This window comes from Oncorhynchus masou, unplaced genomic scaffold (genome assembly GCF_036934945.1).
Source record: "Oncorhynchus masou masou isolate Uvic2021 unplaced genomic scaffold, UVic_Omas_1.1 unplaced_scaffold_539, whole genome shotgun sequence".
Classification (NCBI taxonomy): domain Eukaryota; kingdom Metazoa; phylum Chordata; class Actinopteri; order Salmoniformes; family Salmonidae; genus Oncorhynchus; species Oncorhynchus masou.
This window is the reverse complement of record NW_027011801.1, coordinates 146,623-167,149: the sequence shown is the minus strand read 5'-3', so window position 1 is coordinate 167,149 and position 20,527 is coordinate 146,623. Positions and strand designations below refer to the sequence as shown.

General features: G+C 49.4%; 1 protein-coding gene across 3 annotated transcripts in view; it reads right to left on the bottom strand.

The window, feature by feature from the left end:
• LOC135535970 (dynactin subunit 1-like) overlaps nucleotides 1–20,527 on the bottom strand; it is a 94,421-nt gene that overhangs the window by 5,747 nt on the left and 68,147 nt on the right. For all 3 annotated transcript variants that reach the window (XM_064962373.1, XM_064962372.1, XM_064962374.1), the window contains 6 exons: nucleotides 14,596–14,762; nucleotides 11,210–11,221; nucleotides 9,732–9,880; nucleotides 7,675–7,861; nucleotides 7,386–7,459; nucleotides 6,843–6,932 (listed from right to left, as the gene is read on the bottom strand). In XM_064962373.1, coding sequence (XP_064818445.1) covers nucleotides 6,843–6,932; nucleotides 7,386–7,459; nucleotides 7,675–7,861; nucleotides 9,732–9,880; nucleotides 11,210–11,221; nucleotides 14,596–14,762 — 679 coding nt within the window. The remainder of the gene's footprint in view (nucleotides 1–6,842; nucleotides 6,933–7,385; nucleotides 7,460–7,674; nucleotides 7,862–9,731; nucleotides 9,881–11,209; nucleotides 11,222–14,595; nucleotides 14,763–20,527) is intronic.

The window sequence follows — 20,527 nt, the reverse complement described above, 5'->3', positions numbered from 1 at the left end:
TGGACCTGCAGACAGACAGACACTAGTTACAGACCTGGCCCCTCCCCCACCAGCACCATGTCCCCCCTCTTCTCCTCCTGGACCTGCAGACAGACAGACACTAGTTACAGACCTGGCCCCTCCCCCACCAGCACCATGTCCCCCCTCTTCTCCTCCTGGACCTGCAGACAGACAGACACTAGTTACAGACCTGGCCCCTCCCCCACCAGCACCATGTCCCCCTCTTCTCCTCCTGGACCTGCAGACAGACAGACACTAGTTACAGACCTGGCCCCTCCCCCACCAGCACCATGTCCCCCTCTTCTCCTCCTGGACCTGCAGACAGACAGACACTAGTTACAGACCTGGCCCCTCCCCCACCAGCACCATGTCCCCCTCTTCTCCTCCTGGACCTGCAGACAGACAGACACTAGTTACAGACCTGGCCCCTCCCCCACCAGCACCATGTCCCCCTCTTCTCCTCCTGGACCTGCAGACAGACAGACACTAGTTACAGACCTGGCCCCTCCCCCACCAGCACCATGTCCGCCCTCTTCTCCTGTTCTGTAGTGAGACAGCTTGATGGACAGGACACCCCCTGGACAGGACACTAGTCTATCTCCTGTTTCTGTAGTGAGACAGCTTGATGTACCAGGACACCCCCTGGCAGGACACTAGTCTATCACAGGACCTCACCTCCAATCTAATCTCCTTAATGCTGAGTGCCAAGCAGAGACGCATCAGGTCCCATTTGTACAGTCTTTGGTAAGACTTGGCCAGGTATTGAACTCCCAACACTTCAATCTCTGGGGTGGACACTCTAACCTCAAAGTCATCTAAGTTGGGTATTTCCTACATATAGTGGTCACCAACTTTTTCTGAGTCAAGATCACTTTCGCGTTGAAAAAGCAAGTCGAGATCTACCACTGACGTTTTTGAATTCATGTAAAAAAATAGAACATCAACTTTATAAAATAAGTTGTGTAGGAATGAGGTTTGTGCAGTAGGTCTAATACATTATCACAGCATGGTGGCTATATGCCTGGTCTAATACATTATCACAGCATGGTGGCTATATGCCTGGTCTAATACATTATCACAGCATGGTGGCTATATGTCTGGTCTAATACATTATCACAGCATGGTGGCTATATGCCTGGTCTAATACATTATCACAGCATGGTGGCTATATGTCTGGTCTAATACATTATCACAGCATGGTGGCTATATGTCTGGTCTAATATATTATCACATCATATTGGCTATATGCCTGGTCTAATACATTATCACAGCATGGTGGCTATATGTCTGGTCTAATACATTATCACAGCATGGTGGCTATATGCCTGGTCTATTACATTATCACAGCATGGTGGCTATATGTCTGGTCTAATACATTATCACAGCATGGTGGCTATATGCCTGGTCTAATACATTATCACAGCATGGTGACTATATGTCTGGTCTAATACATTATCACAGCATGGTGGCTATATGCCTGGTCTAATACATTATCACAGCATGGTGGCTATATGCCTGGTCTAATACATTATCACAGCATGGTGGCTATATGTCTGGTCTAATACATTATCACAGCATGGTGGCTATATGTCTGGTCTAATACATTATCACAGCATGGTGGCTATATGTCTGGTCTAATACATTATCACAGCATGGTGGCTATATGTCTGGTCTAATACATTATCACAGCATGGTGGCTATATGTCTGGTCTAATACATTATTACAGCATGGTGGCTATATGTCTGGTCTAATACATTATCACAGCATGGTGGCTATATGTCTGGTCTAATACATTATCACAGCATGGTGGCTATATGCCTGGTCTAATACATTATCACAGCATGGTGGCTATATGCCAGGTCTAATACATTATCACAGCATGGTGGCTATATGCCTGGACTAATACATTATCACAGCATGGTGGCTATATGCCAGGTCTAATACATTATTACAGCATGGTGGCTATATGTCTGGTCTAATACATTATCACAGCATGGTGGCTATATGTCTGGTCTAATACATTATCACAGCATGGTGACTATATGTCTGGTCTAATACATTATCACAGCATGGTGGCTATATGTCTGGTCTACCGTGTTACTGTTGGCTCTTCTACCACTGCTCTAATTGACCAGTCCACTGGTTGGTGACCACTGCTCTAATTGACCAGTCCACTGGTTGGTGACCACTGCTCTAATTGACCAGTCCACTGGTTGGTGACCACTGCTCTAATTGACCAGTCCACTGGTTGGTGACCACTGCTCTAATTGACCAGTCCACTGGTTGGTGACCACTGCTCTAATTGACCTGTTCACTGGTTGGTGACCACTGCTCTAATTGACCTGTCCACTGGTTGGTGACCACTGCTCTAATTGACCAGTCCACTGGTTGGTGACCACTGCTCTAATTGACCAGTCCACTGGAAGGTGACCACTGCTCTAATTGACCAGTCCACTGGTTGGTGACCACTGCTCTAATTAACCAGTCCACCGGTTGGTGACCACTGCCCTAATTGACCAGTCCACTGGTTGGTGAGCACTGCTCTAATTGACCAGTCCACTGGTTGGTGACCACTGCTCTAATTAACCAGTCCACTGGTTGGTGACCACTGCTCTAATTGACCAGTCCACCGGTTGGTGACCACTGCCCTAATTGACTAGTCCACCGGTTGGTGACCACTGCTCTAATTGACCAGTCCACCGGTTGGTGACCACTGCTCTAATTGACCAGTCCACTGGTTGGTGACCACTGCTCTAATTGACCAGTCTACTGGTTGGTGACCACTGCTCTAATTGACCAGTCCACTGGTTGGTGACCACTGCCCTAATTGACCAGTCCACTGGTTGGTGACCACTGCCCTAATTGACCAGTCCACTTGTTGGTGACCACTGCCCTAATTGACCAGTCCACTGGTTGGTGACCAGTCCACCGGTTGGTGACCACTGCTCTAATTGACCAGTCCACTGGAAGGTGACCACTGCTCTAATTGACCAGTCCACTGGTTGGTGACCACTGCTCTAATTAACCAGTCCACCGGTTGGTGACCACTGCCCTAATTGACCAGTCCACTGGTTGGTGACCACTGCTCTAATTGACCAGTCCACTGGTTGGTGACCACTGCTCTAATTAACCAGTCCACTGGTTGGTGACCACTGCTCTAATTGACCAGTCCACCGGTTGGTGACCACTGCCCTAATTGACTAGTCCACCGGTTGGTGACCACTGCTCTAATTGACCAGTCCACCGGTTGGTGACCACTGCTCTAATTGACCAGTCCACTGGTTGGTGACCACTTCTCTAATTGACCAGTCCACTGGTTGGTGACCACTGCTCTAATTGACCAGTCCACTGGTTGGTACCCACTGCTCTAATTGACCAGTCCACTGGTTGGTGACCACTGCCCTAATTGACCAGTCCACTGGTTGGTGACCACTGCCCTAATTGACCAGTCCACTGGTTGGTGACCACTGCTCTAATTGACCAGTCTACTGGTTGGTGACCACTGCTCTAATTGACCAGTCCACTGGTTGGTGACCACTGCCCTAATTGACCAGTCCACTGGTTGGTGACCACTGCCCTAATTGACCAGTCCACTTGTTGGTGACCACTGCCCTAATTGACCAGTCCACTGGTTGGTGACCAGTCCACCGGTTGGTGACCACTGCTCTAATTGACCAGTCCACTGGTTGGTGACCACTGCTCTAATTGACCAATCCACTGGTTGGTGACCACTGCTCTAATTGACCAGTCCACTGGTTGGTGACCACTGCCCTAATTGACCAGTCCAGTGGTTGGTGACCACTGCCCTAATTGACCAGTCCACTGGTTGGTGACCACTGCTCGGTGACCACTGCCCTAATTGACCAGTCCACTGGTTGGTGACCACTGCCCTAATTGACGAGTCCACTGGTTGGTGACCACTGCCCTAATTAATCAGTCCACTGGTTGGTGACCACTGCCCTAATTGACCAGTCCACTGGTTGGTGACCACTGCCCTAATTGACCAGTCCACTGGTTGGTGACCATTGCTCTAATTGACCAGTCCACTGGTTGGTGACCACTGCCCTAATTGACCAGTCCACCGGTTGGTGACCACTGCCCTAATTGACCAGTCCACCGGTTGGTGACCACTCCCCTAATTGACCAGTCCACTTGTTGGTGACCACTGCCCTAATTGACCAGTCCACTGGTTGGTGACCAGTCCACCGGTTGGTGACCACTGCTCTAATTGACCAGTCCACTGGAAGGTGACCACTGCTCTAATTGACCAGTCCACTGGTTGGTGACCACTGCTCTAATTAACCAGTCCACCGGTTGGTGACCACTGCCCTAATTGACCAGTCCACTGGTTGGTGACCACTGCTCTAATTGACCAGTCCACTGGTTGGTGACCACTGCTCTAATTAACCAGTCCACTGGTTGGTGACCACTGCTCTAATTGACCAGTCCACCGGTTGGTGACCACTGCCCTAATTGACTAGTCCACCGGTTGGTGACCACTGCTCTAATTGACCAGTCCACCGGTTGGTGACCACTGCTCTAATTGACCAGTCCACTGGTTGGTGACCACTGCTCTAATTGACCAGTCCACTGGTTGGTGACCACTGCTCTAATTGACCAGTCCACTGGTTGGTACCCACTGCTCTAATTGACCAGTCCACTGGTTGGTGACCACTGCCCTAATTGACCAGTCCACTGGTTGGTGACCACTGCCCTAATTGACCAGTCCACTGGTTGGTGACCACTGCTCTAATTGACCAGTCTACTGGTTGGTGACCACTGCTCTAATTGACCAGTCCACTGGTTGGTGACCACTGCCCTAATTGACCAGTCCACTGGTTGGTGACCACTGCCCTAATTGACCAGTCCACTTGTTGGTGACCACTGCCCTAATTGACCAGTCCACTGGTTGGTGACCAGTCCACCGGTTGGTGACCACTGCTCTAATTGACCAGTCCACTGGTTGGTGACCACTGCTCTAATTGACCAATCCACTGGTTGGTGACCACTGCTCTAATTGACCAGTCCACTGGTTGGTGACCACTGCCCTAATTGACCAGTCCAGTGGTTGGTGACCACTGCCCTAATTGACCAGTCCACTGGTTGGTGACCACTGCTCGGTGACCACTGCCCTAATTGACCAGTCCACTGGTTGGTGACCACTGCCCTAATTGACGAGTCCACTGGTTGGTGACCACTGCCCTAATTAATCAGTCCACTGGTTGGTGACCACTGCCCTAATTGACCAGTCCACTGGTTGGTGACCACTGCCCTAATTGACCAGTCCACTGGTTGGTGACCATTGCTCTAATTGACCAGTCCACTGGTTGGTGACCACTGCCCTAATTGACCAGTCCACCGGTTGGTGACCACTGCCCTAATTGACCAGTCCACCGGTTGGTGACCACTCCCCTAATTGACCAGTCCACCGGTTGGTGACCACTGCCCTAATTGACCAGTCCACCGGTTGGTGACCACTGCCCTAATTGACCAGTCCACCGGTTGGTGACCACTGCTCTAATTGACCAGTCCACCGGTTGGTGACCACTGCTCTAATTGACCAGTCCACCGGTTGGTGACCACTGCTCTAATTGACCAGTCCACTGGTTGGTGACCACTGCCCTAATTGACCAGTCCACTGGTTGGTGACCACTGCCCTAATTGACCAGTCCACTGGTTGGTGACCACTGTCCTAATTGACCAGTCCACTGGTTGGTGACCACTGCCCTAATTGACCAGTCCACTGGTTGGTGACCACTGCTCTAATTGACCAGTGCACTGGTTGGTGACCACTGCCCTAATTGACCAGTCCACCGGTTGGTGACCACTGCTCTAATTGACCAGTCCACTGGTTGGTGACCACTGCCCTAATTGACCAGTCCACTGGTTGGTGACCACTGCCCTAATTGACCAGTCCACTGGTTGGTGACCACTGCCCTAATTGACCAGTCCACTGGTTGGTGACCACTGCTCTAATTGACCAGTCTACTGGTTGGTGACCACTGCCCTAATTGACCAGTCCACTGATTGGTGACCACTGCCCTAATTGACCAGTCCACTGGTTGGTGACCACTGCTCTAATTGACCAGTCTACTGGTTGGTGACCACTGCTCTAATTGACCAGTCCACTGGTTGGTGACCACTTCCCTAATTGACCAGTCCACTGGTTGGTGACCACTGCCCTAATTGACCAGTCCACTTGTTGGTGACCACTGCCCTAATTGACCAGTCCACTGGTTGGTGACCAGTCCACCGGTTGGTGACCACTGCTCTAATTGACCAGTCCACTGGTTGGTGACCACTGCTCTAATTGACCAGTCCACTGGTTGGTGACCACTGCTCTAATTTACCAGTCCACTGGTTGGTGACCACTGCTCTAATTGACCAGTCCACTGGTTGGTGACCACTGCTCTAATTTACCAGTCCACTGGTTGGTGACCACTGCTCTAATTTACCAGTCCACTGGTTGGTGACCACTGCCCTAATTGACCAGTCCACTGGTTGGTGACCACTGCCCTAATTGACCACTCCACTGGTTGGTGACCACTGCTCTAATTGACCAGTCCACTGGTTGGTGACCACTGCCCTACATAATGTACTACCTGGCCTATGGGGCCATCCTATCTGGGTCCATTGTACAACCAGGAGGAGTTGGCAAGACGGTATGGCTGGAGACGGCACAAACAGATCTGCTCGTAGTCCAAGTGTGTGTGGCTGGGTGACCCTGGAGTGTGTGTGGCTGGTTGACCCTGGAGTGTGTGTGGCTGGTTGACCCTGGAGTGTGTGTGGCTGGTTGACCCTGGAGTGTGTGGCTGGTTGACCCTGGAGTGTGTGTGGTTACCTTGACGAAGGAGGAGCAGGGGAACGTGGCAAAGTCAGACAAGGCTCTAGCTCCAGGTCTCTGGGTCACCACATGTTCTGATACCTCATCCTGTGAGAGAGAGAGACAGCGAGAGAGAGACAGCGAGAGAGAGACAGCGAGAGAGACAGCAAGAGAGAGACAGCGAGAGAGAGACAGCGAGAGAGGAGAGAGAGACAGCGAGAGAACAGGCGAGAGAGAGATAACAATAGGAGAGATGTTTTAGAGGGGAGAGAGAAGGGAAGCGATCAGGAGAAAAGTTATTTAGCATACTGCAATCACACATTTGCCTACCCTCCTCCCTACCACTACCTGTTCAAGGCAGCATGCATTCTGGGATACCTTTTGTATTGTCGGGATTCAATCCGATCGCGCCTGTCCACAATGCACCATTTAAAGGTTACTTTCAAAGGAGGTGGCAACTGCAGTATTCATTTTGTGAACGCGGGAACATTGTCTTGAAAAAGGTGACTTGTGAACAAACTCGGATAGGATTGAAGACCCCCAGCCTAGGTGTTTGTTTACCTTCAGTCTGTCCAGAGTGTTGCTAAGGGACTGGAGTCTGGCTGTGTGTTCCAGCAGCTGGGCACTAGGAGTTACTGCTCAACGACACGCATAAAACAAAACTTCAATCTGCTATAGTTACAGCAACAACAAAAAACGTTTGTTTTTTTGAGTATGAATATGCTTTCGTGGCAGTTTTTTTTTTTTTTTGAGGGGGGGCCTTTATGTAAACAATTACGTCATTGAGAATGACTCTTCTACAGGTACAACAGAGAACAAGAAAAGGGGGGGGGGGGCGGGGCCAACATACCTGGGGATTTGCCAGTGATGTCCACCACTTTGACGTTGGCACTCATCTGCAGTAACGTGTCCAGTAATTGGTCAGTCTTACGATAGAGGGCGCTAGAGAGCACCTCTGGGTGAGAGCCGTCTCTAGTGGGGAGCTTGGAGACATGGAGAGGTGGTAGGGAGGACAGCTGGGCACGCATCTTCTCAGCCTGGAGGAGAGTGAGAGGGGGAAGGAGAATGGAGATGAGGGTGGGAGAGGGAAGGAGAGATTCAGGAGAGAAGGAGAGAGTGGGAGGGGGAAGGAGAAAGGAGAGTGGCAGGGGGAAGGAGAGAGTGGGGGGATAAGGAGAATGAAGAGGGGGAAGGAGAGAGGGAGGGGGAAGGAGAGAGTGGGGGATAAGGAGAATGAAGAGGGGGAAGGAGAGAGTGGGGGGATAAGGAGAATGAAGAGGGGGAAGGAGAGAGGGAAGGGGAAGGAAAGAGTGGGAGGGGGAAGGAGAGAGTGGGGGGATAAGGAGAATGAAGAGGAGGGGGAAGGAGAGAATGGGAGGGGGAAGGAGAGAATGGGAGGGGGAAGGAGAGAATGGGAGGGGGAAGGAGAGAGTGGGAGGGGGAAGGAGAGAGAGGGAGGGGGAAGGAGAGTGGGAGGGGGAAGGAGAGAGTGGGAGGGGGAAGGAGAGAGGGGAGGGGAAGGAGAGAGTGGGAGGGGGAAGGAGAGAGTGGGAGGGGGAAGGAGAGAGAGTGGGAGGGGGAAGGAGAGAGTGGGAGGGGGAAGGAGAGAATGGGAGGGGGAAGGAGAGAATGGGAGGGGGAAGGAGAGAGGGAGGGGGAAGGGAGAGAGGGGAGGGGGAAGGAGAGAGTGGGAGGGGGAAGGAGAGAGTGGGAGGGGGAAGGAGAGAGTGGGAGGGGGAAGGAGAGAGGGGGAGGGGGAAGGAGAGAGGGGGAGGGGGAAGGGAGAGAGGGGGAGGGGGAAGGAGAGAGGGGGAGGGGGAAGGAGAGAGGGGAGGGGGGAAGGAGAGAGTGGGAGGGGGAAGGAGAGAGTGGGGAGGGGGAAGGGGGAAGGGGGAAGGAGAGAGGGGGAGGGGGAAGGAGAGAGGGGGAGGGGGAAGGAGAGAGGGGGAGGGGGAAGGAGAGAATGGGAGGGGGAAGGAGAGAGTGGGAGGGGCAAGGAGAGAATTAGTCCCGCAGAATTATACCTACGGAGGAGCAGCTTCTATGCAGGAACTTTGAATGGCTTTGAACTTCCGAGAGTTGGTTTAACGTTGGACCAGAGAAGCTCGTTAAGAAGCTTGTGTGTGCAGAGTGTCACCAGAATTAAAACAATGTTTTAACTTTTCGTAGTTAATAAATCCAACGTGTTAACTGGTGTGTCCCTAACTAGCATTGAAAAAGTCAATCCCTTCTTCTCTAATTAAATCCCTCCTTGTCTTCTGAATCACGCTTGTAACATCAGTAGGCTACAGTAACATTCAGAGAAGGAGGGGTAGGTTGACTACACAAACTGGCAAAGATTTCCAGCTGGCAGACAAGACACTGGCATAAGTTTCTGATTGACAGAAGCAGGCACTTTGTTACATTTTTTTTTGTGGGACTGGGAAGAAAAAAATCCTGGAACGTAAAAGAAACATTATTAACCGGTTCCCATGCTTTTAAAATAACAGTTCTGTTCCGGGACAGTATAGATCACTTTCGTTCCCAGTTCTGATTCTGTTCCTTGAAACATTTGGTTATTTTCCAGTTTTTGGTTCTGTTCCCTGAACCGGAACCGACTGGCACTCAGGCTAATGTTCAATGAGTGACAAGGCATTGACATGATAGCACCAAACAGACTGGCACTCAAGCTAATGTTCAATGAGTGACAAGGCATTGACATGATAGCACCAAACAGACTGGCACTCAGGCACTACAGCTGGTGGAAAATCTTTTTTTTTTTTTTCAAACACAAAAGAAGACTACTTTAAAATGGAGATGGCCCTCGATGGCGCTGTCAAAGATACAAAGATGAGTCCTCTATGGTCTATCTCCCTCTATCTACCTCTATGGTGTATCTCCCTCTATCTACCTCTATGGTGTATCTACCTTGAGCCTGTTGTTCTCATTCTTCAGGTGTTTGATGCTGTGTCTCTGAGCCTCAATCTGCTGCGTCAGGAGAGGAGAGTCTATCACCGGGACCCCCGACCCAGGACCCATACCGGGACCCATACCGGGACCCATACTGGCCATAGTCGCTGTAGAGAGACACAGAGGCACAGACACTTAGTACAGGCCAATACACACACACACAACACTATTAACGCAGGCCAATATACACACACACAACACTATTAATGCAGGCCAATACACACACACACACACCACTATTAACACAGGCCAATACACACACACCACTATTAACACAGGTCAATACACACACACCACTATTAACGCAAGGCCAATACACACACACCACTATTAACGCAGGCCAATACACACACACCACTATTAACGCAGGCCAATACACACACACCACTATTAACGCAGGCCAATACACACACACCACTATTAACGCAGGCCAATACACACACACCACTATTAACGCAGGCCAATACACACACACCACTATTAACGCAGGCCAATACACACACACCACTATTAACGCAGGCCAATACACACACACCACTATTAACGCAGGCCAATACACACACACCACTATTAACGCAGGCCAATACACACACACCACTATTAACGCAGGCCAATACACACACACCACTATTAACGCAGGCCAATACACACACACCACTATTAACGCAGGCCAATACACACACACCACTATTAACGCAGGCCAATACACACACACCACTATTAACGCAGGCCAATACACACACACACCACTATTAACGCAGGCCAATACACACACACCACTATTAACGCAGGCCAATACACACACACCACTATTAACACAGGCCAATACACACACACCACTATTAACACAGGCCAATAAAAACACACACCACTATTAACGCAGGCCAATACACACACACACCACTATTAACGCAGGCCAATACACACACACACCACTATTAACGCAGGCCAATACACACACACCACTATTAACGCAGGCCAATACACACACACCACTATTAACACAGGCCAATACACACACACCACTATTAACACAGGCCAATAAAAACACACACCACTATTAACGCAGGCCAATACACACACCACTATTAACGCAGGCCAATACACACACCACTATTAACGCAGGCCAATAAAAACACACACCACTATTAACGCAGGCCAATACACACACCACTATTAACGCAGGCCAATACACACACACCACTATTAACGCAGGCCAATACACACACACCACTATTAACGCAGGCCAATACACACACACCACTATTAACGCAGGCCAATACACACACACCACTATTAACGCAGGCCAATACACACACACCACTATTAACACAGGCCAATACACACACACACACAAGCAACACACCGTCGGCTAAATTGTGTGTGTTCAATAAGAGTAGCAGAGTAGCAGAAACATGCAGGGTGACAGCAAATACCTTTCTGTTCTTCTGTAGATTAGAAGGGTAGAGAGAGAAGAGGATTGGAAAGAGAGAGGAGAAGAAGAGGAGGGGAAAGAGGGAGAGAGAGAAGAGGATTGGAAAGAGAGGAGGCGAGAGGGGAAGAAGAGGAGGGGAAAGAGGGAAAGAGAGGGAAGAGAGGGGAAGAAGAGGGAGAAGAGAGAGGAGAGGAAAGAGGGAGAGAGAGAGAAGAGAGGGGAAGAAGAGAGAGAGAGGAGGAGAAGAAGGAGAGAGTGTGACAGTGTTAGGATCCAGAGGACAGTGTGAATAACAGTGTTAGTCTATAACAGTGTCAGTCTATAACAGTGTTAGTCTATAACAGTGTCGGTCTATAACAGTGTCGGTCTATAACAGTGTCGGTCTATAACAGTGTCAGTCTATAACAGTGTTAGTCTATAACAGTGTCAGTCTATAACAGATCTGAGTGTGAATAACAGTGTTAGTCTATAACAGTGTCAGTCTATTACAGTGTCAGTCTATAACAGTGTTAGTCTATAACAGTGTTAGTCTATAACAGATCGGAGTGTGAATAACAGTGTTAGTCTATAACAGTGTCAGTCTATAACAGTGTCAGTCTATAACAGTGTCAGTCTATAACAGTGTCAGTCTATAACAGATCTGAGTGTGATTAACAGTGTTAGTCTATAACAGTGTCAGTCTATAACAGTGTCAGTCTATAACAGTGTCAGTCTATAACAGTGTTAGTCTATAACAGTGTTAGTCTATAACAGTGTCAGTCTATAACAGATCTGAGTGTGAATAACAGTGTTAGTCTATAACAGTGTCAGTCTATAACAGTGTCAGTCTATTACAGTGTCAGTCTATAACAGTGTTAGTCTATAACAGTGTTAGTCTATAACAGTGTTAGTCTATAACAGTGTCAGTCTATAACAGATCTGAGTGTGAATAACAGTGTCAGTCTATAACAGTGTCAGTCTATAACAGTGTCAGTCTATAACATTGTTAGTCTATAACAGTGTTAGTCTATAACAGTGTCAGTCTATAACAGATCTGAGTGTGAATAACAGTGTCAGTCTATAACAGTGTCAGTCTACCTGCCTCCTCTACACTCTAACCACTAGGCTACCTGCCGCCCCTACACTCTAACCACTAGGCTACCTGCCTCCTCTACACTCTAACCACTAGGCTACCTGCCGCCCCTACACTCTAACCACTAGGCTACCTGCCGCCCCTACACTCTAACCACTAGGCTACCTGCCGCCCCTACACTCTAACCACTAGGCTACCTGCCGCCCCCACACTCTAACCACTAGTCTACCTGCCGCCCCTACACTCTAACCACTAGGCTACCTGCCTCCTCTACACTCTAACCACTAGGCTACCTGCCTCCTCTACACTCTAACCACTAGGCTACCTGCCGCCCCTACACTCTAACCACTAGGCTACCTGCCACCTCTACACTCTAACCACTAGGCTACCTGCCACCTCTACACTCTAACCACTAGGCTACCTGCCGCCTCTACACTCTAACCACTAGGCTACCTGCCGCCCCTACACTCTAACCACTAGGCTCCCTGCCACCTCTACACTCTAACCACTAGGCTACCTGCCACCTCTACACTCTAACCACTAGGCTACCTGCCACCTCTACACTCTAACCACTAGACTACCTACCACCTCTACACTCTAACCACTAGGCTACCTGCCACCTCTACACTCTAACCACTAGGCTACCTGCCTCCTCTACACTCTAACCACTAGGCTACCTGCCTCCTCTACACTCTAACCACTAGGCTACCTGCCGCACCTACACTCTAACCACTAGGCTACCTGCCGCCCCTACACTCTAACCACTAGGCTCCCTGCCACCTCTACACTCTAACCACTAGGCTACCTGCCACCTCTACACTCTAACCACTAGGCTACCTGCCACCTCTACACTCTAACCACTAGACTACCTACCACCTCTACACTCTAACCACTAGGCTACCTGCCACCTCTACACTCTAACCACTAGGCTACCTGCCTCCTCTACACTCTAACCACTAGGCTACCTGCCTCCTCTACACTCTAACCACTAGGCTACCCTGCCGCCTCTACACTCTAACCACTAGGCTACCCTGCCGCCCCTACACTCTAACCACTAGGCTACCTGCCGCCCCTACACTCTAACCACTAGGCTACCTGCCGCCTCTACACTCTAACCACTAGGCTACCTGCCGCCCCTACACTCTAACCACTAGGCTACCTGCCGTCCCTACACTCTAACCACTAGGCTACCTGCCACCCCCGTACACTCTAACCGCTAGGCTACCTGCCGCCCCTACACTCTAACCACTAGGCTCCCTGCCTCCCCTACACTCTAACCACTAGACTACCTGCCTCGAATGCTTTAATACAGAATGAAACAATGACTAAAGGCCCCTGATGGTAGCGACCTGACCATTACTGATTATCACTAATTAACATTGATTTATTCCCATTCCTTTAATAAACTATTTCAGTTGTTGTGTATATTACTTTAGTTTTATTTGATGACTTTATTTAATAATCATCTCTATAGAGCCGCTGTCTGACGAAAATCACTCTTTAGTATTTCTTTAAAGTAAATAAATACTATGATTACCAACTATCAATCACTTAGATCAGGTACTATCAGGTAGAGATACCTGGTGAAGCAACAGCTGCTCTCTATATATCTTTACAATCTCATTCTTCCGTCTCTTCCGTAGCAGGCGTAAAAGAAACAGACCAGACAAGTAGATGCGCTATGAATTGTGGTCATTGTAGTCAATTACCATGATTTATGCGCTAAACTATGTCGAATATTAGCCTGTTAAAACTACAACTCCCTACTACATCGCACAGTTCAGTCTGGATCTGATTTATCTCTAGAGAAACTACAACTCCCTACTACATCACACAGTTCAGTCTGGATCTGATTTATCTCTAGAGAAACTACAACTCCCTACTACATCACACAGTTCAGTCTGGGTCTGATTTATCTCTAGAGAAACTACAACTCCCTACTACATCACACAGTTCAGTCTGGATCTGATTTATCTCTAGAGAAACTACAACTCCCTACTACATCACACAGTTCAGTCTGGATCTGATTTATCTCTAGAGAAACTACAACTCCCTACTACATCACACAGTTCAGTCTGGATCTGATTTATCTCTAGAGAAACTACAACTCCCTACTACATCGCACAGTTCAGTCTGGAACCAAACACTCTTGCAAAGACGTTCCGCGTATTAATTTAAGTCTAAATACTGAGAAGTTCGTAGGAAAGTTTACAATTCCTTCGTCTGAATAGTCCCCTAGCAGATGGGAGTTGGAATAACAGTGCAGGTTTTAAATGGTTTCAAGGTCCTATTCGGGAAGACGGTGCCCCACTAACCTCCTGTCATCCCCGTGACAACGGAGGCGATTCCCGACGCTGGCGCTCCTCTCAGCCCGTCCATGGTCATCTTTGATTGGCTGTTCAGACGCTGCTTCAGATCCGCCTTCTCCGACTCCAATTGGTCGATATCAGCCTGCAGCGCGTCCATGGTCTCCTCAAACTCCCTACAGAGGAAATAGACATCTGTTATAAAAACTGACTCTAGATCAGCCTGATTGACAATGACCCCTCTATGGTAAGGATGAATTGGTGATCACCAGGGTTGGGATCAATCCGTTTCAATTCAGCCAATTCAGAAAAATAAACTGGAGCAATATTGGGTATGACAATACTACCCTACATATTCGCTCTATACCAGGGTTCTCCCTCCTGTAGGTTTACACTCCAACCCTGTTCCTGGAGAGATACCCTCCTGTAGGGTTCTCCAACCATGTTCCTGGAGAGAAACCCTCCTGTAGGGTTCTCCAACGCTGTTCCTGGAGAGAGACCCTCCTGTAGGTTTTAACTCCAACCCTGTTCCTGGAGAGATACCTTCCTGTAGGTTTTTAACTCCAACCCTGTTCCTGGAGAGAAACCCTCCTGTAGGTTTTAACTCCAACCCTGTTCCTGGAGAGAGTCCCTTCTGTAGGTTTTAACTCCAACCCTGTTCCTGGAGAGATACCCTCTTGTAGGGTTTAACTCCAACCCTGTTCCTGGAGAGATTACCCTCCTGTAGGTTTTAACTCCAACCCTGTTCCTGGAGAGAGTCCCTTCTGTAGGTTTTAACTCCAACCCTGTTCCTGGAGAGATACCCTCTTGTAGGGTTTAACTCCAACCCTGTTCCTGGAAAGATTACCCTCCTGTAGGTTTTAACTCCAACCCTGTTCCTGGAGAGATACCTTCCTGTAGGTTTTAACTCCAACCCTGTTCCTGGAGAGAGACCCTCCTGTAGGTTTTAACTCCAACCCTGTTCCTGGAGAGAGACCCTCCTGTAGGTTTTAACTCCAACCCTGTTCCTGGAGAGATTACCCTCCTGTAGGTTTTAACTCCAACCCTGTTCCTGGAGAGATACCTTCCTGTAGGTTTTAACTCCAACCCTGTTCCTGGAGAGAAACCCTCCTGTAGGTTTTAACTCCAACCCTGTTCCTGGAGAGAGACCCTCCTGTAGGTTTTAACTCCAACCCTGTTCCTGGAGAGAGTCCCTTCTGTAGGTTTTAACTCCAACCCTGTTCCTGGAGAGATACCCTCTTGTAGGGTTTAACTCCAACCCTGTTCCTGGAGAGATACCCTCCTGTAGGTTTTAACTCCAACCCTGTTCCTGGAGAGATACCTTCCTGTAGGTTTTAACTCCAACCCTGTTCCTGGAGAGAGACCCTCCTGTAGGTTTTAACTCCAACCCTGTTCCTGGAGAGAGTCCCTTCTGTAGGTTGTAACTCCAACCCTGTTCCTGGAGAGATACCCTCTTGTAGGGTTTAACTCCAACCCTGTTCCTGGAGAGATTACCCTCCTGTAGGTTTTAACTCCAACCCTGTTCCTGGAGAGATACCTTCCTGTAGGTTTTAACTCCAACCCTGTTCCTGGAGAGAGACCCTCCTGTAGGTTTTAACTCCAACCCTGTTCCTGGAGAGAGACCCTCCTGTAGGTTTTAACTCCAACCCTGTTCCTGGAGAGATACCTTCCTGTAGGTTTTAACTCCAACCCTGTTCCTGGAGAGAAACCCTCCTGTAGGTTTTAACTCCAACCCTGTTCCTGGAGAGAGTCCCTTCTGTAGGTTTTAACTCCAACCCTGTTCCTGGAGAGATACCTTCCTGTAGGTTTTAACTCCAACCCTGTTCCTGGAGAGAAACCCTCCTGTAGGTTTTAACTCCAACCCTGTTCCTGGAGAGAGTCCCTTCTGTAGGTTTTAACTCCAACCCTGTTCCTGGAGAGATACCCTCTTGTAGGGTTTAACTCCAACCCTGTTCCTGGAGAGATTACCCTCCTGTAGGTTTTAACTCCAACCCTGTTCCTGGAGAGATACCTTCCTGTAGGTTTTAACTCCAACCCTGTTCCTGGAGAGAGACCCTCCTGTAGGTTTTAACTCCAACCCTGTTCCTGGAGAGAGACCCTCCTGTAGGTTTTAACTCCAACCCTGTTCCTGGAGAGATACCCTCCTGTAGGTTTTAACTCCAACCCTGTTCCTGGAGAGATACCCTCCTGTAGGTTTTAACTCCAACCCTGTTCCTGGAGAGATACCTTCCTGTAGGTTTTAACTCCAACCCTGTTCCTGGAGAGAGACCCTCCTGTAGGTTTTAACTCCAACCCTGTTCCTGGAGAGAGACCCTCCTGTAGGTTTTAACTCCAACCCTGTTCCTGGAGAGAGACCCTCCTGTAGGTTTTAACTCCAACCCTGTTCCTGGAGAGAGACCCTCCTGTAGGTTTTAACTCCAACCCTGTTCCTGGAGAGATACCCTCCTGTAGGTTTTAACTCCAACCCTGTTCCTGGAGAGATTACCCTCCTGTAGGTTTTAACTCCAACCCTGTTCCTGGAGAGATACCTTCCTGTAGGTTTTAACTCCAACCCTGTTCCTGGAGAGAGACCCTCCTGTAGGTTTTAACTCCAACCCTGTTCCTGGAGAGAGACCCTCCTGTAGGTTTTAACTCCAACCCTGTTCCTGGAGAGAGACCCTCCTGTAGGTTTTAACTCCAACCCTGTTCCTGGAGAGAGACCCTCCTGTAGGTTTTAACTCCAACCCTGTTCCTGGAGAGATTACCCTCCTGTAGGTTTTAACTCCAACCCTGTTCCTGGAGAGATACCTTCCTGTAGGTTTTAACTCCAACCCTGTTCCTGGAGAGATACCCTCTTGTAGGGTTTAACTCCAACCCTGTTCCTGGAGAGAGTCCCTCCTGTAGGTTTTAACTCCAACCCTGTTCCTGGAGAGATACCTTCCTGTAGGTTTTAACTCCAACCCTGTTCCTGGAGAGAGACCCTCCTGTAGGTTTTAACTCCAACCCTGTTCCTGGAGAGAGTCCCTTCTGTAGGTTTTAACTCCAACCCTGTTCCTGGAGAGATACCCTCTTGTAGGGTTTAACTCCAACCCTGTTCCTGGAGAGATTACCCTCCTGTAGGTTTTAACTCCAACCCTGTTCCTGGAGAGATACCTTCCTGTAGGTTTTAACTCCAACCCTGTTCCTGGAGAGAGACCCTCCTGTAGGTTTTAACTCCAACCCTGTTCCTGGAGAGAGACCCTCCTGTAGGTTTTAACTCCAACCCTGTTCCTGGAGAGATACCTTCCTGTAGGTTTTAACTCCAACCCTGTTCCTGGAGAGATACCCTCTTGTAGGGTTTAACTCCAACCCTGTTCCTGGAGAGATTACCCTCCTGTAGGTTTTAACTCCAACCCTGTTCCTGGAGAGATACCTTCCTGTAGGTTTTAACTCCAACCCTGTTCCTGGAGAGAGACCCTCCTGTAGGTTTTAACTCCAACCCTGTTCCTGGAGAGAGACCCTCCTGTAGGTTTTAACTCCAACCCTGTTCCTGGAGAGATACCTTCCTGTAGGTTTTAACTCCAACCCTGTTCCTGGAGAGATACCTTCCTGTAGGTTTTAACTCCAACCCTATTCCTGGAGAGAGACCCTCCTGTAGGTTTTAACTCCAACCCTGTTCCTGGAGAGAGACCCTCCTGTAGGTTTTAACTCCAACCCTGTTCCTGGAGAGATACCCTCCTGTAGGTTTTAACTCCAACCCTGTTCCTGGAGAGAGTCCCTTCTGTAGGTTTTAACTCCAACCCTATTCCTGGAGAGATACCCTCTTGTAGGGTTTAACTCCAACCCTGTTCCTGGAGAGATTACCCTCCTGTAGGTTTTAACTCCAACCCTGTTCCTGGAGAGATACCTTCCTGTAGGTTTTAACTCCAACCCTGTTCCTGGAGAGATACCCTCCTGTAGGTTTTAACTCCAACCCTGTTCTTGGAGAGAGTCCCTCCTGTAGGTTTTAACTCCAACCCTGTTCCTGGAGAGATACCCTCTTGTAGGGTTTAACTCCAACCCTGTTCCTGGAGAGATTACCCTCCTGTAGGTTTTAACTCCAACCCTGTTCCTGGAGAGATACCTTCCTGTAGGTTTTAACTCCAACCCTGTTCCTGGAGAGAGACCCTCCTGTAGGTTTTAACTCCAACCCTGTTCCTGGAGAGAGACCCTCCTGTAGGTTTTAACTCCAACCCTGTTCCTGGAGAGATACCTTCCTGTAGGTTTTAACTCCAACCCTGTTCCTGGAGAGATACCTTCCTGTAGGTTTTAACTCCAACCCTGTTCCTGGAGAGAAACCCTCCTGTAGGTTTTAACTCCAACCCTGTTCCTGGAGAGATACCCTCTTGTAGGGTTTAACTCCAACCCTGTTCCTGGAGAGATTACCCTCCTGTAGGTTTTAACTCCAACCCTGTTCCTGGAGAGATACCTTGGAGTTAAAACCTACAGGAGGGTCTCTCTCCAGGAACAGGGTTGGAGTTAAACCCTACAGGAGGGTCTCTCTCCAGGAACAGGGTTGGAGTTAAAACCTACAGGGCGGTATCTCTCCAGGAACAGGGTTGGAGTTAAAACCTACAGGAGGGTCTCTCTCCAGGCACAGGGTTGGAGTTAAAACCTACAGAAGGGACTCTCTCCAGGAACAGGGTTGGAGTTAAAACCTACAGAAGGGACTCTCTCCAGGAACAGGGTTGGAGTTAAAACCTACAGGAGGGACTCTCTCCAAGAACAGGGTTGGAGTTAAACCCTACAGGAGGGTCTCTCTCCAGGAACAGGGTTGGAGTTAAAACCTACAGGGCGGTATCTCTCCAAGAACAGGGTTGGAGTTAAAACCTACAGGAGGGTCTCTCTCCAGGAACAGGGTTGGAGTTAAAACCTACAGGAGGGTCTCTCTCCAGGAACAGGGTTGGAGTTAAAACCTACAGGAGGGTCTCTCTCCAGGAACAGCGTTGGAGAACCCTACAGGAGGGTTTCTCTCCAGGAACATGGTTGGAGAGCCCTGCTCTACATCTTTTGAAAAAAGATGCTAGCTAGAACCTAAAATAGTTTTTCGGCAGTCCTCCATAGGAGAACCCAAAAGAGTCCATAGGTTCTCCTACGGCCGAAGAACCGTTTTGGAACCCTTTATTCGAAGAGTTTATGTAGCAGACATGAGGTTTCTCCTGGTCACGTGATGACGTACCCCTGACCTGCGATGGTATACAGTAGCTCCTGGTCACGTGATGACGTACCCCTGACCTGCGATGGTATACAGTAGCTCCTGGTCACGTGATGACGTACCCCTGACCTGCGATGGTATACAGTAGCTCCTGGTCACGTGATGACGTACCCCTGACCTGCGATGGTATACAGTAGCTCCTGGTCACGTGATGACGTACCCTGACCTGCGATGGTATACAGTAGCTCCTGGTCACGTGATGACGTATCCCTGACCTGCGATGGTATACAGTAGCTCCTGGTCACGTGATGACGTACCCCTGACCTGCGATGGTATACAGTAGCTCCTGGTCACGTGATGACGTACCCCCGCCTGCGATGGTATACAGTAGCTCCTGGTCACGTGATGACGTACCCCCGCCTGCGATGGTATACAGTAGCTCCTGGTCACGTGATGACGTATCCCTGACCTGCGATGGTATACAGTAGCTCCTGGTCACGTGATGACGTACCCCTGACCTGCGATGGTATACAGTAGCTCCTGGTCACGTGATGACGTACCCCCGCCTGCGATGGTATACAGTAGCTCCTGGTCACGTGATGACGTACCCCCGCCTGCGATGGTATACAGTAGCTCCTGGTCACGTGATGACGTACCCCAGACCTGTGATGGTATACAGTAGCTCCTGGTCACGTGATGACGTACCCCCGCCTGCGATGGTATACAGTAGCTCCTGGTCACGTGATGACGTACCCCTGACCTGCGATGGTATACAGTAGCTCCTGGTCA